Here is a 26,196-nt window from a genome sequence, read left to right on the forward strand (position 1 = left end):
CAAACATTGTCAATCATGTTAACTCACAACATCATCACCAACTTTGGGCCATGTCTGAGCTAGTTTAAGCTAGGTAATTCTCCAGAAATAAATAGACTGTATACAATGCTTCCCTTACAGATATGTTATTTTGCACAGAGATAGTTTTACTTGTAATATGATTGTGAGGATAGATAAAAGTTGTTATTTTTGTAAAAACAAAAATCATCATTTTTGAGATTTTTATTAGGCCTAAAGTTTACTTATAGTCTGTATATGAAAAAACATTTTTAATTTTTTTAATGTTTACTTTATTTTTTAGATAGAGACAACAATAGATATTGGGGGAGGGGCAGACACACACACACACACACACACACACACACACACACACACACAGAATCTGAAGCAGGGGCCAGGCTCTGAGCTGTCAGCACAGAGCCTGACATGGGGCTCGAACCCACAAACAGTGAGATCATGACCTGAGCTGAAGTTGGATGCCCAACCGACTGAGCTATTCAAGTGTCCCTATATGAAAAAATTTTTAAAGAAAGTAAGATTATATGGAAAATGCAATCTTCCAGTAGAAAAGTAACTCCCTTAAAAAAAATCAAAAAGTGTTCCTCGTATGCAAATAATTTATTTGCTAATAACTAATAATTTCTATTTATCAAAATGTTACCTTTTAAGACCACAAGGTACTTTAACTTCTCAATAAGCTATTTTAAGCTACCACCACATTAACTATAAAAAAGGATAATATTCCTCTATTTTAAAGCCTTTTAAAATTATGTAATTTGACTAACATATGTTGCTTGAATATTTAGGTCAGTATCATGATTTCAGGAGACTGCTTTATCTCCTAGGTATTCAGTGCATGAAATCCTACGACTATTTGCCTTGTATAAAAGGGTCCTAAGGAAGTGACAGTGAGGGTGTTCCAGGAAGACAAAGATCTTTAAATGTTTTTAAAACATATTACCTCTTTGTTCTTTGTTTGCCCAAGCAAGTTCTTTGGTACCCAGGTTATTGTTTTGTCATTTATTTATAGAATATCTAATGATATTCAGAACAAATGAGAGAGAATTCTCCAATGTCTACAAGTTTGACAATGGGGAGAATCCTCCAAAAATACCTAGAGCAAGAGTCTCAACTCTGGCATTATATGTGCCCTAATTTTATGGGCTAGAATCCACCAGTCAGTTATTAAGAAATCATAATGTCTAATGAAATGTAGAACACACTTCAGGTAAATCATTATGAACTCAAGTGTCAAGTGCATGCTCAATGACCAATATTAGAGTCCACAATCATTTTTGAAAGAATCTGCATTTTTGAAAGAATGAGCATCTATTTCATTTGAAAAGGATTTAGAACAACTCGTGTCAGTTTACGGTTATCTAAGGTATACTTCTGTCTCAGATGAGTGCACACACACGAAGCATCATGCACGTCAGTCTTCGCAGTCTTCTTGTAGGAAGGCCTCAGATACCAACATGCAGAAGGCCTTATAAGTAGCTAAATTCTGTATTGGAGCTTTCCCATGAGAATTTGCTTTGACCGAAGGCAGTCTTATATCATGGACAGGATCCAGAGTATAATCAATTCAGTTACACCTCTCAACTTCCTTCCCAGTGGCTAATGCAGCTTACACATGAATAACTCTCCCACCTCCTGAATTCCAGTAAGCCACTCTCTGAATTTTTCTTAACATTTTATATAAAACATATCTTCAATGATTATACATTTTAACTTTCACAAGTCATCTTAACCAAGCACATTCCATCTTTCTCCGCTTACTGTTTCTTCAGTTTTAAATTTAATATTAATTCATTTCTAACTAGCTAAGTCAAAAAAGTAAGTTCTATTTTCAAAATTTGTTTGTAACAACAATCAACAAACAAAATGCAGATTTCTATTTTACAGTTAAGGAATATTTTCATCAAACTCACCTGAAACCGGTAAAAGGTGCCATCATCTTTGAGTGTGAGGACGTGATCCGAGATTGGAAAGAAGTAGCCGTGGGCAGCCATTAATGTTCCCAAATGTAGTGCCTCCACTATTTCATGAAAACAGACAAATAAAAATGTATATAAGATCTTTTTTTTAATGCTGATTTACAGGAGTAAAGGATTTTATTCTCTTTAGAGTATATTGTTACATTCAAATTCCTGGCATCCTAAACAACCTGGCTTTGTACTTTTTCTTTTTTTCCAGTTCTTTCACACAGGGTACTGAGATGGCTCCGGTTCCTGGTAGTGACTGTGCAATGGCCAGCCATACTGCATGATGAACGGTGGACAAAAACACAGCATTATGGAACATTGAGACTGGAAAGTTATTCTGAAATCACAGAATCTGAGTCCTTCATTTTACAGGTGAGACATATTTTGCTGTATGTTAATGTCTTCCACAAACAATTCTATTTGGCATTTATATAGCACTTTAAACTTTTAAAAGTATTCTCACTTGTATCACCCCCCAGCCTATGTTATGGATATCCAATACTATCAACAATTCTTCTAATGACATGGATTACTATTACATGATATCATCGGGGAACATTAAGGCATCTAGAACCGTTTATGCTGTGTTAAGTGAGTGCTAAACAACCATTCATGCTGCTACTACAGTCCTGCGATCATCTGGACTGCTCTAGCTTCTACAGCGCTATATTCAATGTTCTAGATATGGACTATGAAGATGTTTATTTGACAATGAAAATATTACGGTTTCCCAGAAGGCTGAGAAATGTTTGGAACATAATACTTTGATGCTCATTCTCCTTTTATAGCAGCCAACGATTTCTTCCAATAAAATGGTTAATAAAATTTGGTCAACAGAATCATTATTGCATTTGTACAGGGACAACGTGAAGTTTGGCTAACTTAAATTCTAGAAAATATGAAACTCTATAAAATAATTTTTTAGTCCATCAACAAGTTAGATTTATTGATCTGTGTTGTATCTTTCTATACAATTTTGTAATGGATTTATTTCTGTTTTTTAGACAAGTAAATGGTTCTTTAATTCTAGAATTCTTGCAATAGTTTCAGGACTGTATAGATCTATATTTCTAGCCATCAATCCTGGGAGCTTTGATTCTCCAGCCAATACTGAGTCACTAAGCTGCTGGCTGTGGTGTAGATAAGCATAAGAATCCTGTCCCTCCGGGCCACCCTCCCATGCTTATAAAAGCTAATATAAAAATAATTATATTTTTATAATATAAAAATAATATAATTATATTATAAAATATATAAAAATATATATATTTTATATGTAATATAAAAATAATTGTTAAATTTTATCTGTGACAGTGCCCCTTTTAGTTGTCATCTATCATCTTGTAAACACTTCAATTGGTAACTTACTTCTGGCCTGTCTCTGTGCTGTTCTTGTCGATAATAAAGAACAACTGCCAATCATCCTCTTTGCCACGTTCTTGGACGACTGTTATTAAGTGTCCCAGGCATCTTATCCACACTACGAATTAAGTCCTTCCCTGCACAGAATTTATTTTTCTACAAAGGAGCATTTTTTCATCAATTATATATATGCGTGTGTGTGTGTGTGTGTGTGTGTGTATAATGTCTATATCCTTTTAGCTCAAAGCCAAGACCTTTTCAAAGCCTGTGCTGCTTACAGCTATATACGCACATATTCTTTGACTCTTGCTGAAACTCAGGAGCTAGTGTGGTGTTGTAAGAAGAACAAAACCTTTGGAGGCACTCACTAGTTTTTGTTACTTAAACAATGTGTGCTCCTCCCACCTTACAGAGTTGTTATAAGAATCAAACAAGAATATGCGTAAAGAAGTTGGAATAGTGTCCTGCGTATAGGAGACATTCAGTATATGGTAGCTGTTGTGCCTTCCAGATTTACACATGAATTCATGTTACCTTAATCCAAATCACTGCTAGGAAATCCAGTTGCATAAATTTGTGTTCAAGTAGGCTGAGTGAGAGAAACTGGCAGTCCTAAATAGCATCCTAAGTAGCCACTTACATATTATTTTGTGTATGTGTGGATCACTTATAAAATTGAAATAGTAAGAGAATCTATAAGGATTGCTGGCTCATAATAATGTGCAGGTGCTTATAGACTTGTTCATATTCTGAGTCCTTGGACTCTCCTGTCAGGTAGCACAGGTCAGAGCAACCCATTACATCTGTTTTCATATTTCAAAGTCAGATGGTGCACCTATAATGTTATAACCATCTTTATTTGTTATATTCCCAGCAGTCTATGGCTGAGGAAAACATGATTAGCACTACTTTCCAGAAAGAGAATTGAATTATGGCACATGAGAAGGTTTGCAGGGAGTAGATTCAGGAAAGGAAAACTGAGATGCCCAGAAAGATAAATAGAAAAAGCCTTCTGAACTCTAATCACAGGACTGAGTGTGACTAAAGAAACAACAAAACCAGTGGGGTGCTAAAGTACTCATCAGGATTAAAAAAATATATGGTGAAAGTAAACATAGCGAAGCTGCAGGAAGAAAATCAGAAGCAAACAAACGTAAGCACATTCTGACCTTCCTGCACCCACTGGATACTGATTCCGAGAGATCATACATTTCTGGAGGGGTAGGTACATGTCTGGAGGTTTTCCTCATGTAGCACTACCATGCATAGTCAGACTGTAACAAGTCATGTGCTTTGTCACAGGACCACCAGAGAACGTAGCTCCAGGACCCAAAAAATACTCAGAGGAAAAACCAGGGAGTTGGGGTGGATTGTCTGTTTTCTTTCAAACTTTTAAACTTGGCACTTAGCATATCAAGAGTGATAAGAGCTATTGAGCCAATATTTGCTGAATGAGTAAATAAGCAAATTTATGAATCACGACATATCAAAAATATGAACAACGTAGCGCTGCATGAAAAAAGACAACACTAGCTATTTTGTGTTGTGATGATGAGCACCTTGTTCCGCTCTTCCAAGATAATGCAGATGTTCATAGTCTCATTTCACGATACTTTTGTAAGCTTTTGAGGTGAGGCTGTGGTAGGTATTTTAACTACGGGAAAAGGTAATCACGAGCTTAATGGCATAAATGCCACTAAGAGATCTGAGAGTGGGCATGGTGTAGCGTTGTCAAGGTTGAACTGTTTCCTGCTGCACTTCCCCATGGTCCTTCCACTTCTGAATCTCAGCACAGCCTTAACCTAATAAGAATCCAGAGGACGGCTGACAGTCTTGGAACAAAGTGTTGAAAGAGTTTAATGAGTAATCCATCAAGATGGCCCTCCAATAATGACACACCAGATGGCTCCACAACATTACGCTTCTCGGCAAAATAATCACTAATTAATCTTGTACTTGTGTTATTTGCGTCACCCACACAGCTAAATAAAGTTCAACAACAAACCTACCATAAAATTCCAGTTTATTTTTCTTTTGGATAGTCAAGCCGTGAACAAACTGAGAGATAAAAATCCATCTCCAAACCACAGTTACGATGGGAACAGCCTAGTGCAGCTTTGTTAAGCCTGATCTATTCATTGCATTACTACACTCCAAACCCTGACTCAACAGAATTGTCAAAATTCTTTAAAAGCAAAGAGAATTCTGCATAACATAATTTACTTTTGAATCACAAGTACTTGAGAAAGTTAATAGGATGAAAAGCATATTATAAAATAGGCTTGTGTTGTTCAGTGCTAGATTTCTGTACATAGAAACATACATAGATTTCTATACTTACAACATATTTTCAAAACTCAGTAATATTTTCCTTATCCAGAGTCCCAACCCCTGGAAGTCCCAGCTCCTCCCAAATGTAGTCCATAATTGTGAAGTGATAGAAAAATGTCTCTGAATCAAGCAAATAATAATAAAATAATCTTGCTAAATTATGTTTTTATTTCTATCATATATTATTTATTTTTATTTTCTGTGTAATACTTAAGAATGGTATTGTTTCAGCAGCAGCACACAGCGTACTTGAGGTAGTAAATGTGATTAGTATGTGGGGAGAAATATTTTGGAAGGAAATCCACTCAAAATAGAAAAAAATGACAGCTGATGATATGATACTAGGGAGGAAAAAAGCTAAAAAGCAGACAGAGGTTAGTTGCTAAATTATAAAATAACAGGCCTTCATCAAGCTGATTCTGAGTCATAAAGATTTTGTTGAACTTCTTATTCTCTGTGTAAGGAGACGGGGAAGTGGTCATTTTAGAAACACTTCAAAATATTATAATTTTTTTAGAGTTGGCATTTCAAAAGGTGAAGTTAGTCATGTGGAAAAATCAAATAGGTAGCACATTTTATTCTCTCACAAGGTCAAATAAAAGTGAACTATTACTATATTTAGGAATTTGTGAGGTAAGTCCACATTCTCAATAGTTCTATGGTTACTGAAAGAAGTAGGTATTTGAGATTTCACTGATCTTTTTTAAAAGCATCATTTCCACATAGAAAAATCTTGTGCTGCTTGCTTTTTAACAATCATAATCAGGAAGTAGAAGTGGATAATATGGTGATATAGAATAGATAAGATAAAATAGATTCTGTTTGGGAGAAATAAAAACAGAGGCATAGTTTAGATCAACCGTGAGGAATGCACTAGGTAATTAAGTACATAATATTCCCAAATAAAGGAGCAGAGTACAGAGGCGAAGCAGCCAGGCCATGCAAACCTGCTGCCTGGGTTCAAATCCTGACTCCCTCACTTGCTGGCTGTGTGACTTGGCAACAGACTGGCATTTTCTGGGCTTCAGCGCACTCATTGCAAAATGAGGATAATAAAATATTTACATCAAAGTTTTGTTGTGAGGATAAACAGAGATAATATGTGCAATGTGCTTAAAATAAGGTCCGCCATGTAAAAAGCATTCTAAAACTTGAGTTATTATCAGTTAGTTGATACTTAAGAAAGGATACATCGAGTAGCACTTAGTCTAGTGCTAAAGCAATGAGGAAACTGGTAGCTGGTGTTGATCTAAGCCTCCAGGTCATGTTAAACACTTATAATTCAACATCTTTAAAGTCCTCCAGGTGGTCAAAGTGGAGTCTTTTGTGTGTAGACGATGAATCTGCTCTAGAATATACCTCTACTTTCTCCTAGACAGCAAAGAACACTACCAGGATCCCAAAGATTTGGTGTCATAGTTATAAAGAAAGATTTCCAGAGGTAATATACCCTGCACACTGGGTTTACAATCCAAAACCTGACAATGCCAGGGATCATCGAGAAAGCCCCTGGCTTAGGAGAGAGGTGGGCAGGACTGACTGACCAGGACATGCTGAGCTGACACTGCTGAGAAATATTGGTGACAGGGGAATCACAGTGACAGCAGCCAGAACACAGATGAATTCTTAGGAAACCATAATATTTGCTCAGGATTCCAAAAAATCAACCCATTAAGAAAAACACAATTGGCATTGAGAGTAACACACTCATAAATCCGTGGCCCTTATCAGAGACAGAGTAGAACAGTCAAGTTACCTAATATCAGCAGGTATTAAGAAATTATTGAAATATTAAGAGCGATGCTATTTTATTTTATTTTATTTTTTAAGTTTACTTATTTATTTAGACAGGGAGGGAGAAAGAGAGAGAACATAAGTGGGGAAGGGGCAGAGAGAGGATCCCAGCGCAAAGCCTGCCTTGGAACTTGAACTCACAAACTGCAAGATCATGACCTGAGCTGAAGTCAAAAGTCAGATGCTTAATCGACTGAACCACCCAAGGTGCCCCTGCTGAAATTTGTTTTTAAGAGAGACCTATGTAATACTGGTGTGGAGAACTGGTTTAAGGTCTATGTTATATAATAACTACATGATATCAAGATGTTTATTTCAGAAATACAGTATATCCCTCTGTATAACTGGTAGTTCCATCATTGTACAAAATGGACTACATTTCAACAAGACTCTATTATATTTATATGTATTATAGGTGCATAGAATGGTAATTCATATAAGAGAAAATCACTTTGAGTTCATCCAAGAACCATGTAAGGAAACTGTAATAGTCACAAAAGCCAAGGCAATAATAAGTTATTCTGGAAAGCAACATTCCCTCTAAAATTCAGCATACTGGAGTGCCTGGGTGGCTCAGTGGGTTGAGCATCAACTCCTGATATCAGCTCAGGTCATGATCCCAGGGTTGTGGGATCGAGCCCCATGTTGCTTCTGTGCTGAGCATGGAGCCTGCTCAAGATTCTCTCTCTCTCTCTCTCTCTCTCTCTCTCTCTCTCTCTCTCTCTCTCCCCTTTCCCCATGTGTGCTCTCTCTAAAAAATAAAAAATAAAATAAATAAATAAAATAAAATAAATAAAATAAAATTCAGCATACATTCTATAAAATTTCCACCAGTGAGCCTGGCTGAATGAGCTGAAAGAAGGGGGGATGCAGTGAGTTAATTTATTAGACAGGGGGTTTCCCCAGCATGTGTTGGTTCACATGAGCAACAGTACATGCTACTGAACAAGCACACATGCGTATCAAGGAGAAGCATGCTCAACTGCAGGTCGTGGGGTTGAATTTGAATCCCAGTTTAGTTCTGTGACTGCATATCCTAAGTCATCTTGTTTCTCTGGACCTTAGAGTCAGCATCCATAAATGCAGGGCTGGATTGCCACATTCTTTCCAACTTGGATTCTCTGGCATTCAACCAAGCTTCAACTGGAAGTTGTTGCAAAAATGCTGCCACCCTTATTTTGCCTCTTTGTGTCAAAGGGAAATTGATTTTTCTTCTTCTGCAAATAATCCTCCCGTGTCTATGGCCAATTCTCCAAAAAAAAGAAAAAAGTACAGTGTAAAGTATACTACCTGAATTGAATTTCAGTTGCTTAAAACTCAGTCCTCATGATGACCTAGGGCTGCTACAGTAAAGAATTTTGTGTGTCCAGAGCAAATATCACACTTATTTCAAACAAATAGGAACTGGATTGATGAGTATTTTATATTTATATATTTTCTGAAGCTAGTTGTAAAAATGCAGGCACACTATGGGAATAACCAGTAATTCACCCCATGTAACAAAATGACCTGGATGCATTTGGTTTGAAAATCAAATGTCACTCCTAAAGAATAAGCAACATAGTCTTCTGATAATACCTAATAGTATCTCTTTTTTCAAAAAAAAAATTCACTATTCATTAATGTATTTAAATCATGATTAAGTATAAGACTTAGCATCCAAGATCCATAGCCTTGGTCATAGAAAAAGGCACAGTTACTATGAAATTTCTAAACAAAGCCAGATGTAATTTCCTTTAATACTATTTTGCAGAAACCAGTGCTTCTACTGGAGGAGCAGTTTGGGGCATCAGAACTAATGTCTGAAACTTTCTAGATTACCTTTATCACCCGCTGTTCTCTTTTTAAAATAAAAATACCAGTTGGCATAAACACATGTAACTTATCAGTTTCATTTTCTCATGTTTGTGTCTTTATGCTGGGTTTTGTGTGTGTTGGAAACCAGTTAACCTGGAAATAAGCAATGTCTGGGAATTCCTGATTTTTAATACACAATACATGCCATGGTTCTACTCAATAGAGATGGTCCCTTGCAAGGAACAAAGTTTGGAAATGAGAAGGTGTAAATTTGTTAAATGAGATGCAATCATTAAAATGATTGCTCTTTTTTCCATTTAAAAACAGCATAGCCATCCATCAATAATCTGACTTTAATTTTAAATATCAAAAAGTTATGACATTTCACAGAAGTGAGAATGAGGCAGTCTCACAAACCAGAATGAAGAAATACAGATGAGCTAATTAAAGGATTAACACCCCCTAAAAAATTTATTTTTGTACAATAAGCCAAAATTTAAACACCAGATGTTTTTTTTTTTAATTTTTTTTCAATGTTTTTTATTTATTTTTTGGGACAGAGAGAGACAGAGCATGAACGGGGGAGGGGCAGAGAGAGGGAGACACAGAATCGGAAACAGGCTCCAGGCTCCCAGCCATCAGCCCAGAGCCTGACGCGGGGCTCGAACTCACAGACCGCGAGATCGTGACCTGGCTGAAGTCGGACGCTTAACCCACTGCGCCACCCAGGCGCCCAACACCAGATGTTTTTAAATTAAAATCCAATCTAAAAATATGGTTTCATAAGATTCTTCTAATAAAGTGTGTAGACAACCCTACTGCCAAAATTCAAATCAAGATATTCTAGATGCTATATAGATGAGAACAATAAGACATGACTGATCCTCAGTGGGTTTGTAATATTTGTGGACCGCCCTTCTACGCTTGCACCTGCTGGAAAGTGCACAGCACTTTATGAGGCAGTAGTTAGAGCACAGACTTTGAGCAACATTGTCTGGCTGTGCTGCATATTAGAAATCCTCTGGTTTTGGATTTGAATTTTTAAAACTTTCACTATCATGAACAACCTTGTGATAAACATTCTGGTGACATACCTCCTGCTTGACTTCTCCCCTGAATAACTATATTGTATCCAAGAGCCTGTGTGACATCTCCACTTGAATATTGTATAGGCCCCTTGCATTTATCGGTGCAAAACCAAACTGCTGACTTTCATCTCACACCTGCTCTTTTTCAGTCTTTCCCATATCAGCAAATGTCAGTAATATTCATTTAACTTCTCAAGCCAAAACACTTGTTTTTGATGTCTGTCTTTCTTTCACTTATCACATCCAGTCCAGGAGCATATTCTGATGATTGTTCCTTGTGAACCCAGAATCTACCCACCTCCACCACCCCCAGCCCAAGCTTGTATCATCTCTTGATGAGATCTCATTCAGAGAGGAGATGACATTCAGATTAGTTTCCCTTCATGCCCTGCTCTTTGCCACAGTGATCATTTTAAAATGTAAACCCAGCAATTCCATTTATAGGTATTTATCTGAAGAAAACAAAAACACTATTTCAAATAGACACATGCACCCCTATGTTCATAGTAGCAGTATTTACAATAGCGAAGATATGGAAGCAACCCAAGTGTCTATCAATAGATAAATGGATAAAGAAGATGTGATCACACACACACTCACACACACACACACACACACACACACACACACACACAGGAATATTAATCAGACACAAAAAAAGAATGAGATCCTGCCAATTGTGATAACACAGGTGGGCCTAGAGGATATTATACTAAGTGAAATAATACAGATTGAAGATAAATACTGGATAATTTCACTTATGTGTGTAATCTAAAAAAAATGAACAAACAAATCAAAACACAGACTCATATATACAGAGAACAAATTGGATGATTACTAGAGAGGCGGGGGTTGGGGGCTAAACAGAGTTGGTGAAGGGAATTAAGAAGTACAATCTTCCATCAGAATTACAAAAGTATGGCCAACTAATCTTTGACAACGCAGGAAAGAATATCCAGTGGAAAAAAGACAGTCTCTTTAACAAATGGTGCTGGGAGAACTGGACAGCAACATGCAGAAGATTGAAACTAGACCACTTTCTTACACCATTCACAAAAATAAACTCAAAATGGATAAAGGACCTGAATGTGAGACAGGAAACCATCAAAACCCTAGAGGAGAAAGCAGGAAAAAACTTCTCTGACCTCAGCCACAGAAATTTCTTACTTGACACGTCTCCAAAGGCAAGGGAATTAAAAGCAAAAATGAAGTATTGGGACCTCATGAAGATAAAAAACTTCTGCACTGCAAAGAAAACAATAAAAAAAAAAACTAAAAGGCAACCAACAGAATGGAAAAAGATATTTGCAAATGACATTTCAGACAAAGGGCTAGTATCCAAAATCTGTAAAGAACTCACCAAAGTCCACATCCAAAAAACAAATAAATTCCACTGAAGAAATGGGCAGAAAACATGAATAGGCACTTCTCTAAAGAAGACACAAGGCACATGAAAAGATGCTCAACATCACTCCTTATCAGGGAAATACAAATCAAAACCACACTGAGATATCACCTCATGCCAGTCAGAGTGTTTAAAATGAACAAATCAGGAGACTATAGATGCTGGAGAGGATGTAGAGAAATGGGAACCCTCTTGCACTGTTGGTGGGAATGCAAACTGATGCAGTCACTCTGGAAAACAGTGTGGAGGTTCCTCAAAAAATTAAAGATAGATCTACCCTATGATGCAGCAATAGCACTGCTAGGAATTGACCCAAGGGATACAGGAGGGCTGATGCATAGGACACTTGTACCCCAATGTTTATAGCAGCACTTTCAACAATAGCCAAATTATGGAAAGAGCCTAAATGTCCATCAACTGACGAATGGATAAAGACGATGAAGTTTATATATACAATGGAATACTACTTGGCAATGAGAAAGAATGAAATCTGGCCATTTGTAGCAACGTGGATGGAACTGGAGAGTGTGATGCTAAGTGAAATAAGTCAGGAAGAGAAAGACAGATACCATATGTCTTCACTCTTATGTGGATCCTGAGAAATTTAATAGAAGACCATGGGGGAGGGGAAGGAAAAAAAGTTGGAGAGGGAGAGAGCCAAACCATAAGAGACTCTGAAAAACTGAGAATAAACTGAGGGTTGATGGGGGGGGGGGAGGGTTGGTGATGGGCATTGAGGAGGGCACCTGTTGGGATGAGCACTGGGTGTTGTATGAAACCAATTTGACAATAAGTTTCACATTAAAAAAAAGAAGTACAATCTTCTAGTTATAAAAAGAATATGACACAGGGATATAGTGTGCAGCATAGGAAATACAGTCAGTAATATTATAACAACTTTGTGTGGTGACAGATGGTAACTTGACTGACTGTTGAGAACTGTCTAATGTATATAAACATTGAATCACTGTGTGATACACCTGAAACTAATACAATATTCTAGGTCCATTATTCTTCAATAATAAAATATAAATAAGATCATGTCATTCTTAGTACACTCTTCCAACAAGTTCTCATATTTCTCAGAACAGAGCTCAAATTCCTCGACTTGGCCTTAGAAAATCCCACCTGATCTGGCCACCAGTTACTTATCTGTCTTCTATTATTCACTCCTTCACAGATCCTGCCCTAGAGCATAAACCTCCTTGCTGTACCTCAGACATACCAGGCATGTGCCTGCCATGAGCCTTTGCACTCTCCGCCTGGAATGCCAGCACTCTTTGTCCAAAGAGTAGGACATCCCACTTCATTCCTTCAGTTGATCTCTGGCCAAGGCCACGACATCAGTGATTACATAACCTGACTGCACAGTATAAAACAGGATTCACTCTCTACACATTTTTTTACTTTGTCTTCTCTTCATAGCACTCACCACCACTTACCATATTACACATGTATCTATTTATTATTAATCTTCCAATGAACATGCAAGCTCCATGTGAATGGGAACTCTTTTTTTCTTTTTGGTTGTTTTTAATTTGTTTGTTTACTTTTTTGGTTTGCTATCTTATCAGCACCTAAATTGTCTGTAATATTACAAGCAACTAAAAAAAATCTATCAGCAAGAATGGACACAAGAATCCTATATTATTTCATAGAATGAATTCTTAGAAATAATACAGTCAAAAGTTACAGACATTTTTAAAGCACTGCTAAATATTGCAAACTTAATTTCTAAAAGTGTATATAATTTAAATTCTCACCAGGAGGTTATAACTGTATTGGTATCCCTGTAAACTTATGAACCATTTTGCATTAGGATTCATTTCCTCATTCTTCATTTGCTGGAATAAATGTCCTGCTTTAATTTGAATTAATTTGTGTTGTGATACATTATACTGAATTTTAGCTAAAAAAAAAAAAAAAAGAAAACACCCCAGTCTTAATATATCTAGCATGAGTGAAAGAAAAATACATACAAAGTTTTCAGTGAAGGCTTTGAGAAAGGCTGGGTTAGACCAGGCATGGAAGGGTATTAGACCCGTGGGAAGAGTAAAGTCTTCAATTTCTCTCCAATCCTCCTAAAAATGCTTTCCTTTCTAATTCTTCATTTTTGATTTCTTTCCCTAGGATTTATCTTACTTACCTACTTAATTACATTATAAAACCTTTTATACTTCCTTTAATTTTTTCTCCATTATTGATTCATACCAGCCTTTAGCAATTTACTCCATGAGTCTTCATTTCTTCATCTATCCATTCTTCTACCCAACCACCCATCCATCCATCCTTCCACTCATTCATCCATCTTGCTATTCATCTAACATATAATTATTCACTTTATGCTTGGTTTCATTCCATGGATACAAAAGTGAACATAACATTCTCTCTGTTTATATCTTCAAAACACACAATGCAGTAGAATATGCTTTAAGAAAGCAGGTAATGACTCTGGCTTCAAATGAGACATGATAAAGAGCTTAGAAGTGGTCACTCCCATCGTTACAACAAGGAAAAGCTGAACAAGCTGAAAATCAACTTTTCCTGGAGCAATCAGACAACTGAGGTTGTGGGACAAACCTCTACCTGAAAATCTGCAGGGACAGGCTCATTCAGAGACATAGCCCAGATTTACTCACTTGGAGAATCAATTCATCCTTTCTTTCCATTAGTGATAAACCTAACAAAATATATACAGGATCAGTGTGTAAAAAACAGGAAAACACTGACAGAAGAAATAAAATACAGTATATTTCATGGATTGGAACACTAAGGTGCCATTTTGTTTCAATTTGATCTACAGATTCATTGCAATACCAATCAAAATCCCAGCAAGCTATTTTGTAGACACTGATAGAATCATTCTAGAGTTCAGATGGAAAGGCAAAAGACCCAGAATACGCACCATAATACTGGAGAATAAAAACAAAGTTGGAAGAGTCACACTATATGACTTCAAGATTTACTTAAAGCTATAGTAATAAAGAAAGTATGGTATTGGTTAAAGAATAGAAAAATAGATGACCAGGGGTGCCTGGGTGGTTCAGTTGGTTAAACGTCTGACTTCAGCTCAGGTCATGATTTCATGGTTTGTGAGTTTAAGCCCCACGTCGGGCTCTGTGCTGACAGCTCAGAGCCTGGAGCCTGCTTCAGATTCTGTGTCTCCCTCTCTCTACTCCTCCTCAGCTTGCACTCTGTCTTTCCCAAAAATAAATAAACATTTAAAAAAAGAAAAGAAAAATAGATGACCAGAACAGAATACAAAGCCCAGAAATAGACCCATACAAATATAGTCAATTGATCTTAGACAAAGATGTAAGGGGTATTAAAAAAAAAAAAAAAAAAAAAAAAAAAAGGATAGTCTTTTCCAGGAATTATTTGTGGTTTTACACAACCAACTGTTATGTAAAAAAAAAAAAAAAAAGCCCCGATGAACTTAGATACAGACACTTACATTATCACAGATGATGTAAGGTTCACTGTAAAGTGATGCCCCACTGCCCCGCCCTTCATACTTCTCTTTGGAAAGAAGTTATGCAATGTAGCCCAAATTTAAGGAGTGAGGAGTTACCCTCCATCTCATTAAGGGTAAAATGTATACATAAATTATTTGTAAATTTTTGGCAATGGACCTTTGTTTTTATCCTTTATTTATTATTTGTTTATTCATTCATTCATTCATTCATTCATTCTCTATCAGTATGAACCTATGGATGCATTTTTAAAAAAATATTTTACAATATAATCCAGTGGTACTTTATTTTGTTGCAAAAATTGTTCCATCTCTGGTTACTGGGAACTCTTTCAGTTGGCTCCCATGTCCCCTTGGCATACCTCCATCATTATGTGTACCCTTAAACACATATTACTAACTGAAAGAAGCAAGCTTAAAAAGATTATAGACTGTATGACTCCATTTATATGACATTCTAGAAAAGGCAAAGCAAGAGAGATGGTAAACAGATCAATGGTTGCCTGATGTGATGAAAATGACATTTTATATCTGGTTTTCCCGCCCCAAACCTATAATCCCAGTCTAATAATGCAAAAAAAAAAAAAATCAAACATATTCCAATCCAGGGACAGTTTATAAAATACCTGACCATTACTCAAGACTGTCAAGGTCATAAAAAACAGGAGAGTCTGAGAAACTCTCACAGTTTAGAGATGGTTACCAAGACATGACAACTAAATGTAATGTGGTAACTTAGATGGGATCCTGGGACAGAAGAAGGACATAAGGTAAAAAGAAAGACAATCTGAATAAATTATGGACTTAAGTTAATAATGTATCAATATTGGTTTCTTCGTTGTGACAAATGTATCATACTAACATAAGACATCAATAACAAAGGAACTGGGGTGGGAGAAATTGCGGAGAGCAATCAATGAAATTGTATTCAATAGCATGGAAGAGTTGAAGTTGTTTTCAAGAACTCAGAATAAAGATAAATGAAAGATGCATTGGTCACATCCCCAAAGGGCTTCCAACCTGGCTGTCTTCTGATCTATGTTCCACAATATTGTCCTTTGATCTTCTAAAGAACAAACTCTAACTTTGTATTTGTTCTAAGGATCAAATATAATGCAACTAAAGTTATTTAACATAGTCTCTGGAACAGAGTAGAAACAAACAAATGTGGCTATCATTTTGTTGCTTTCCAACTTAAATCGATTCAAAGTTACCAACTTCTCCCTATCACCCAACTCAGTCCTTAATGATGTCCTTGGGGGCAAGTTTCATCTCTGCTCTACAAAGAAGTTGTTTCTGATAAATTATCCTGCCCAAGCCCTGCCTTTGCATTATATTCACTCATTCTTTCAGTCAAACTAGATGGTCTGGAGCAGGCTGGTTTTCTCTCCTGTGCCTTTACTCTGGTATTTATTATATCCAGAAAAGCCCCCTGGCTTATCTTCACCGGGTGAAATTCTATGCAATCCCCAGGGTCCACTCAAATACAGCCTTCCCTCGTGAAGTCTTTTCTAAACCCGCCAGGAGTGCACCCTCCCTCCAATGAGCTCCCAATGCTTGATATCTTTTATTGTAACTAATTGTGTTCTGGTATTAGTCTTTCATATTATTTCACAAAGATCCTGAAGGATAGGTTATCTGCTTAAACTCTTTTTATTTCCCTGGCCAAGCACTCTACACCTGTTGCATGTGGAATTTATCAATTGTGTTGAAAATAAAGAAAGGAAAAATGACTTTAACTTTAAAAAATATTTACTTTTGAGTATTTCTTTGATACCTATAATAAATTCCCACTTTGATAATAGATACAATTAAAGCTTGCAATTCAGGGGCTGATGTATTACTTTTAAAAGACAAAGTTGAGAGCCTACGTGGCTCAGTTGGTTAAGTGTCCAACTCCTGATTTTGGCTCAGGTCATGATCTAACAGTTTGTGAGACTGGGCTCAACATCAGGCTCTGCGCTGAGGGCATCAAGCTTGCTTGGGATTCTGTCTCCCTTCTCAATGCCCCTACTCCACTTGTTCTCTCTCTCTCTCTCTCTCTCTCTCTCTCTCTCTCTCTCTCTCTCTCCCTCTCAAAATAATAAATTAATAAACATTTAAAAGACTAAATTAAGAGTTAATGTCTTGATTGAAGCCTCACATCTAATAGTTGCTCTAAGAATAACAAGAAGAAAATATGTAATTTGTATGAAAGGATTATTAAATTTATTATTTTGTACCTATAAATTGCAGTGTTTACTATAATAAAACTTGAGAATTTATTAAATTTTGAAAATAACAGAGGATAGAAAAACTTCAAATGTCATCATCTCAATTTTTAATTAACACATAGCGCAAACACAAAAATGATTTCAACTCAATCAATCCACATTTTACATCCAAGTACATGCTTACATACATTTGGATAGAAAACAGCTAAAACCCAATTTACTTTTCTTCCAGAAATCTTTGAGCCCAACTTTGTTTTAAAGTAGTCTTCACCCTCAGCACTGAGCCCAACATAGAGCTTGAACTCACAATCCTGAAATCAAGACCTGAGCTGAGATCAATAGTTGAATATTCAACTGACTGAGCCACTCAGGCTACCCTAAACCCAACTTAAAAAACAAAACAAAACAAAAACAAACAGTAAAATACTGAGACTAAAGGCATTTGAGGTGAGACTCCTGGAACTTGGGACCTTACCCATTCCTCCACTGATGACATAAATGGGCCTAAGTCTAGTCCCTTAATTTTGCCCATGGTAAGAAATGTTGTATTGCCTAAACCACAGTTTTAGAGTAACTAGCTGAAACAAATTCTGAATGTAAAAACTTCACAAAAGCAACACAGCTTGAGACTTAACTATGTTTAAAAAAAAAGAAAGAAAATATATTTTATTCACATGAAAAAAACTGTTAATAAGAACTTTAGTCTAATTACAAAAATGTCTAATGGGAATGGTCTATGAAGTGTGGTTATGAATAAAGATATGGTAAAATCCATTTTAATCATATTAATTATTTAGCATGTTCAGAATTTGAATTTGAGTAACAAAATATATTTTGAAATTGGAAGAAAAAAGACAAAAGCTTTATATAAATAATTGCTTCCAGAATTTTTATTTATTTTTTCAGAAATTTTTATTTACATCATTAATAATAGAACTAATTACTTGAATTGCTTAGTTTTTATTGATTAAAATGGTGGAAGTAGGGGCGCCTGGGTGGCTCAGTCGGTTGAGTGTCTGACTTCGGCTCAGGTCGTGATCTCATGGTTCATGAGTTTGAGCCCCGCGTTGAGCTCTGTGCTGACAGCTCAGGGCCTGGAGCCTGCTTCAGATTCTGTGTCTCCCTCTCCCCGCTCCTCCCCTGCTCACACGCTGTCTCTCTCTCAAAAATAAATAAAGATTAAAAAAAAACTACAGAAAATGGTGGAAGTGGTAAAAATAATTTGTAAAGTAAGGCATGTAAATGTACAATTTGAATATGAAGAGAGCAAAGTTGTTAAAAATAAAAACTAGTATCAATGATAATAAAATACCACCCTTTTTAAAGTTAGCAAGTATGCAATGATAGGGAAACATACTGTATCAGAGAAATAAAAGCTTCATAGTAGTATTTATTTCCGCTTTCAATCTTCTTTGCCACCTCCTCCTTTGTTTCAGTTAATACAACAGTGATATCAATATGTAGGTACCAGGTTGATGGATGAACACCAACATTTTATCTGCCTTATATCAAAACAATCTATTATAAACTGGGAGCTCATTTTAGTTTTAATCAGCATCTTCAGAAATTTACTGTAATTAATAGATAACAGATCACACCTGTCAGAATGGCTACAATCAAAAACACAAGAAATAAGTGTTGATGAGGATGTGGAAAAAAAGGAATCTTCATGCGCTGTTGGTAGGAATACAGATTGGTGCAGCCACTGTGGAAAATAGTATGAAGTTTCTTCAAAAAGTTCAAAATATAACTACCCTACAATCCAACAATTGCACTATTGGGTATCTATCCCAAAAATACAAATACACAAATTCAAAGGGATAGTGCACCCCTATGTTTATAGCAGCAGTATTTACAATAGCCAAATTATGAAAGCAGCCCAAATGTCCATCAATAGATGAATGGATAAAGAAGATGTAGTATGTATATGTAGTATTCAGCCATAAAAAAGGATACAATCTAAAAAAAATAAAATCTTGCCATTTGCAGTAACATGGATGGGGCTAGAGAGTATAATGGTAAGTGAAATCAATCAGAGAAAGACAAATATCATATGATCTCATTCATATATGGAATTTAAGAAATGAAACAAATGAGCACGAGAAAAAGAGAGAGAAACCAAGAAACAGGCTCTTAACTACAGAGAACAAAATGGGTGATGGGGATGGGGATTAAGAGCACACTTGTCACGATGAGCACTGAGTGATGTCTAGAATTGCTGAATCACTGTATTGTACACCTGAAATGAATATAACACTGTATGTTAACAATATTGGAATTAAAATTAAAAACTTAATTAAAAAAGACTCAATATAGGTGTAGCTTAGTAAGCAGTCACAGGAGTGCCATCTGTTCTATGTAGAAATCACAACTCCAATTTACAGGATGCAAAAATATTTTACTATTATGCTCACGCTTATTTTTACTTACTTCAAATGAAAACTTCTGTGCAACCAACTGAGGTGTCCAAACATAGCAGGCATAGACCAGGAATTTGATGAGTTGTATGCTATCTATTGGCATGCTCTATATGACTTTAAATTTGAACTGTTCCTTGTGATTAGAGTATGTAATGAAGTTGTTAGCTCCCTGCACTCTGTCTTCTGAACCTGAAGCTTTACTAAATCTGCTCTCTCAGAAAGGTCACCGATGACTACCTAGTACAAAGGAGAGCTTCCCCTTGCTCTCTCAGTGCTCTCTCCTTAACAAGCCACTGATGAATCTCTCTTCGTGGAACCTCTGTTTGATGCCCTCCAAACTCTATCTATTTTGCTGCATTTCCCACTGGCTCCCAGACTCTTCTCTGTTGTTGTCCTCCCAAATGCTATAGTGAGGAACTCTCTTGAAATTTATCTTTGCAAGGGATCCCATTTGCCTTTACTTTTTCTATATGCTTTCTTCTTTGGCAAGCTCATCGAATTTCAAAGCTTTGATTTCCAAATGTATAGCTCATTCATTCACTTAGTCAGTACAGGGGGAAACAAGATGCCAGTCCTATTCTTAGGAAGTGTGTAGTGTATTTTAATAGGCAAAACAGGCAAATAAATGGGCCAACCACACCATGTAATAAGAATTTCAAGGAAGTAAGTGCAGTGTTCTGGAAACACATTAAAAACACATCCAATTCAATCTTGAGAGGTCAGGACACTGTTCTGAAAGAGTTGATATATAATTCAAACCCTAAATAAAAGGCAGGAGCTATGAAGCAAAGAGGAGGTTCCAAGTAAAGAAAACACCACATGGAAATGCTTGTGATCAAGAGGATAATGCCATTTAACAAACAGCCAGCAATCTGGTGGCCGTGAGGCACAGGGTGGGGCAAGAAATTGTGATCTGAGTGGACACCATGGTAAATATGGTTACTTCAAAAAGGGTTACATATTCAAGCTAAAAAGTTTAGACTGTATCCTACGGGCAATGCGGGATCAATTGGAGTTATGAAACCTCAGAAGAGACATGCTTAGATGGAGTTTTGGAAAGGTCATTGTAGATGCAGTAAAATGAATATATGGGTGTGGGACAAGGAAGAAGGGACATGAGTTAGAAGACTGTGGTCATTCCCCATAAGATGTGACTATGGTTAGAATTAGGCAATGCAGAGATATTTTTTTCCACTGAGGTGTTTTATTTGTATGTATATATTATACCCCCAGGAAAAGAATTCCAGGACTTTCCCTTCTATGTGTTTTCATCTTGCTTCTTCATGGTCCATGATGTCAGCTGAGGCTGTTGGTACAATGAAATCAAACTAGTGGGACCAGAGAAGATTATTCTGCCATTTTTCTACATCTTTGTGTTGTACATCAAATCTGGGGCTGATCACTCCACACTTGTTTAACATGTCCATGAGGTTCACAACAACTTTCCTAGTTTTGTGATCATCAATGACTTCAAATTCACCAATGTAACTAATCATGCTTCTTCATCACAGTTAGAAACTGGACAATCACTTCTGAACATGGCCTGAATGGACAGGGAGCTTAGCATCTGCTTGTATTTTCAGCATTGTTAATGCTCTAGAGAGCATCTGCTAGAACATTCATGAGCACCATTATGGCAGCACAGAAAGATGGTGGAAAGAGCAGTGGAGAGATATTTAAGAGAAGTCTACACAGATTTGAGGATAAAATGATGAGGTCAGTTTTTATTTGTTGAATAAATAAAATTTATTTTGAATAAATAAAATAAAAATCCAAGTGAAAATCTCTGTAATATAGTTAGATCTATAGACCAGGAAGTCAGAAGGAATTCTACGTGCGTGTACACACTAGCAGTGAATTAAATAAAGAAGTACATGGCCTGTAGAGAGCCAATAAAGGAGAAAGACCATGTTTGTGTCTGAAAAACCCTGACAGTTAAGAGGCAAATAGAGAAATCTGTGAAGAATACTAAATCGGAGGGCGAGAAGGTTTTAGTGTCTGATTTATAGACAGAGGAATTAGAGACAGGACAGCTGAGCTTATAAAACTAAGAGAGAGGAAAGTAGCCAGGATGGACCGTCTATCGACATAGAACTGTTTTGTAATGGGGAAAACCAGTGGTGAATACACTGATAAATATACGTCAGTTCAGGATAGACAAGAGAAATAGGAAGGATGCAATAAGAACCCTGAGGTGGTGGAAAAGGTCAGGATAACAAGCACAGGAAGCCTAACCCAGGTGGGCAAGGAGACAAGAATGGTTATAGACACTGTCATGTTTTTTTGTGAAGCATAGTGAGTCAGAAAGGTGACAAATTTCCTCTTTGATTTATATTTTCACTATTTTCACTAAAAGTTACAGTCTGCTGTTGAGAATGGCAGAGAATGAGTCTATTGGGAGACTTCAGGAAAATGAAGAAGGCTTTGAATAATCACTCCCGTTGAGTAGGAGCTATGACTACAAAACATGATTGCCAAGAGACCCTGAAGGCCTGATTGGGTTTGGAAACTGTGACACCTTGGGGACAATAATCTATAGCACTGAGTGTCTTTTCCATAGCACGTGCACAATTTCAGATAGAGACAGGCCCTTGGCGAGACTGACCCAGGATTATACACTCTGTTGGTGGATCACTGGAAGGACAGGTCAAGAGAAAATTGAAAGCATTTGTTAATTAAAGTGGCTGTTTTGCTCCTGGTACAATGATTCCTCTAATGTCTGTCTTGCCTGTGAGAGGGGCAGTATGGGTATATTGACACCACTGCACCTCAAATACAAGAACAAGCACATTTTGCGTGTGCATAATTGTTAAATGCATGAATGGTCCTATCTTCAAACCTGGGTCTCTGGTTACTGTTCAATCACGCCATCACATCACAGGGAGAAGCCTGGGCTTCTAACATCCTCATTACTCAAAGAATATAACATTCCACAGGGGTGTTGTTTAAGATGATGGGAGAATTTTGCATCATTTGTATGATATAATCTAAGCAATAGCTTACACTTCTGCCCCATTCTTTATTTTTAAAGTGTCTGCATCTCTGTCAACTTGCTTGAAACTTTGTCTGTGACATGGTGTGCCTAAAATCAATTGTTTGCTCAAATGCCTCGGTTAACAGAGGTCTTCCCAACCACATAGCCTTATTTAAACTTTTAGTGGCAGCTCCTGCAAGCCATGCCCCCAGGATTTGCTTAAGTGAGCGAATATGCAATGTGATGGAACATTTGCCAGAATCTGCAGAAGTGCAGGTGGACAATGAGCATAGGCATGAGAAGGAGCTGCATGAGCTCCTCCTTTCCAGCAATGCCGGCGGGGATGGTGGGGCAGAGGGCGGGGAGCTCCCAGGTGCCAGGTACTCATGCTCAACTCTTCGCTCTTATTTCTCTTATAAAGGGCTAGGTGGAACAGTAGGGGTGTAGTTAAAGGCAAGTTAAGGCACCAAATTAAAATTTCCTTTATACTTTGAATAATTTCTTCCTGTTTATGATACTGCATCAGTGACCAAGAACTTATTAGGCTACCATTGTACATATGTTAGTATATTAAGCATTTTATCAAATTTGGGGGCCCAGTTGAGAGCTGGAAAACATTAATAAAATATAGGGGTTCATGATTGTACAAAGGCAAGGAAATGGGAAAATGCCTATTTCTAGAGGGACAAGATGTTCTCCTTCCTTGATGGCTGATCATTGCTTACCAGATGGAGCAGAAATGTCTCAGGAGAGCAATTCTAGGCTTTGCATGCCCAACCACCCAACACCTTCATCTTATCTCCTGTGTCATTCCAAAAAAACTGACCTACTTTCTCTCCCTAAACCATAGGAAAAGAAATGTCGACAACTGCTACTTTTCTAAGCTAGAAGCAAGTGGTCTGACCTTGAATCATGTTAGAAAAGATAGGATATCTGAAGGGGTCAGGATACTTTCCAATGGCTTTACATTTGTTGAAAAATTCTCAGGAAAAAAAAAAACAAAGCATAACCTAAAGCAGTTATTTCACTTGCTATAATATCATTTCTGGCCTAGAGATAAATTTCCAAACGATAAATTTGTTTTTTTTTATGATTTTTATGAGACCTTATTATGTCCTTGCTATGCCTTTGCTTGGGTTTTCCAGTGTACTCTAATATTTCAACCAATAAATCATGATTGCTTCTAATAGGATCTACTATTTGCTCATAAAACTCATTTTTCCATGGAATAAAAGCAACCTCCTTTAGGCTATTTCAGAACATTAGAGTAACTTCTTGTGGTTGGATAACATATATATCCTTGACTTTACTTAGAGGAAAATAGATTATTTGAAATCTATGGATTGATAAACCTGGAAAGTTTCACTTTCTGTTCTATAACTAGACACTTTGTATGGCATGGAGGGTCATGGGAACCTATTGTTTCGCACTTCGAGGTAAACTTCCATCTAGAGTGTGAACCATGAATATTGAAATATGAAAGATAAAAAATAATAACAGCCTATTTATATGTTAATATTTTCTTTGTTAAAAATATTCAATTCAATAATATTTAAATGCCCAATATGTGCCAGGCACACTAAAGATGCCAGAGGCAGAGCAAATACAAAACGAAGACTCTGCTCACAAAATGCACATTCTTTTTTTTAAATGTTTAGTTATTTAAAGTTTTTTTAACGTGTATTTATTATTGAGAGACAGAGAGAGACAGAGCATGAGCATGGGAGGGACAGGGAGAGGAGGAGACACAGAATCTGAAGCAGCCTCCAGGCTCTGAGCTGTCAGCACAGAGCCCGACGTGGGGCTCGATCTCACAAACTGCGAGATCATGACCTGAGCCAAAATCGGACGCTTAACCAACTGAGCCAACCAGGAGCCCCCAATGTTTATTTATTTTTGAGACAGAGACAGGGCATGAGTAGGGGAGGGGCAGGGAAAGAGAGGGAGGCACAGAATCCTGAAACAGGCTCCAGACTCTGAGCTGTCAGCACAGAGCCCGACGCGGCGCTCGAACTCAGGAACAGCGAGATCATGACCTGAGCCGAAGTTGGACGCTTAATCAACTGAGCCACCCAGGCTCCCCTCAAAACGCACATTCTAATGAATAGGTGCCTCAGATTTTTTTAAATGACCTGAAGTCAGACCATCATGTGACAGTGGAGGGACAGCCCATGCCCCTTTCAACAAGGGTGGTATTATGTCAACATGCCTTTGGAAGAGGTCAATCCTCAAACATACCCTAAAAAGAGGTCAGTCCTAAGATGTCCTAGGAAGAGGTGAATCCTGGAGTCAGATATGAGAATTCAGAAACTGTGGCCAACAGTAGGATGAAGAATACCTGTATCCTTTTCTTATTGACTCTTATAAGCCCTGACTCTGGGCCTGAACATGCCTGGAAGATTTTCAGGGTTTGGGATGTTGACCACTGTGCCTAGATGTGAGGAAGGCAACAGGGAATCAGTTTCTAAAGGACTTACCATCAGATCTGGACTGTGAAGGGGTAACAGTTACTTTCCATGATGTATTTTCTTTTTACTATCTGTGACGCTCAAAAACATCTTGTGAAAACTTAGAGTCTGGGAGATGAAAGTGGGAGTCTGTGAGGATGTACAGTCTTCAAAGAACCCAAGTAGGAGTGGTGCCCTTGGTCAAGGTCCAAGTGATGGTAGCAGATGGTCACTGTGCTGGAACACAGCAATCTCAAAAGGGCAATGGTGGCTCTGGTAAGGATGTGGACATCACAAATAGGTGGAGGAAAGGGACATGAGATACTGGTTCATGAGCAGCCCAGGAAAAATATAAGATATGGGGAAGGGAAGACATGAGTGGGACTAGCTCCAATAACAAAGCCAGTGAGAGCTCATGTCTTCAAAGGAGACTGGACAGATATGCTAGAATTTCAGCTGTCACTACCTGAGTGTTTTTTATGAATGCTTTTATTCTCTTCTTTATACTTGCCATATTAGCTATAGTGGACTTATAATGGTGTTTTGTAATTCAAAATGTTTTAACAACATTAATGTGTGCTCTATATAGTACTATATGTGACCGTCTGATATCCATCCCCAAGAAAAGTCTGTTGAATGACCTACCAAGCAGCTACTAGGGGGCCCTTGAAGAAATAACCAAGGAAAACCTGGCAGATCACTTAGTGAAGGTTAAGGTCTCAGCACTAAAGCCCCCAGAAGGATAATAAACAAGTGTGTGTCCATATCATTGCTTACAAAGAGGCCCACAACTACCCAGACCACAGATATTTCCATGGATGAACCCCAGCAGAGGAAAAATCAAATGTCAGGTTTGCTGAAATAGCCAAGTAACCCTTGACAGTCTGAAAAATCTGACATCCTCTTTT

At 37.3% G+C, this 26,196-nt stretch overlaps 1 protein-coding gene and 1 pseudogene across 10 annotated transcripts in view; both read right to left on the reverse strand.

Annotated features, from left to right (window-relative positions):
* The window catches only part of RGS7 (regulator of G protein signaling 7), a 498,690-nt gene that overhangs the window by 131,597 nt on the left and 340,897 nt on the right, over window positions 1-26,196 (reverse strand). For all 10 annotated transcript variants that reach the window (XM_053209414.1, XM_053209412.1, XM_053209416.1 and 7 more), the window contains one exon: window positions 1,932-2,038. In XM_053209414.1, the coding sequence (XP_053065389.1) occupies window positions 1,932-2,038 (107 nt within the window). The remainder of the gene's footprint in view (window positions 1-1,931; window positions 2,039-26,196) is intronic.
* On the reverse strand, window positions 21,034-21,607 carry LOC106975544 (40S ribosomal protein S15a-like; annotated as a pseudogene).

The sequence above is a fragment of the Acinonyx jubatus genome, chromosome E4, assembly GCF_027475565.1.
Source record: "Acinonyx jubatus isolate Ajub_Pintada_27869175 chromosome E4, VMU_Ajub_asm_v1.0, whole genome shotgun sequence".
In the NCBI taxonomy this organism is placed as follows: Eukaryota; Metazoa; Chordata; class Mammalia; order Carnivora; family Felidae; genus Acinonyx; species Acinonyx jubatus.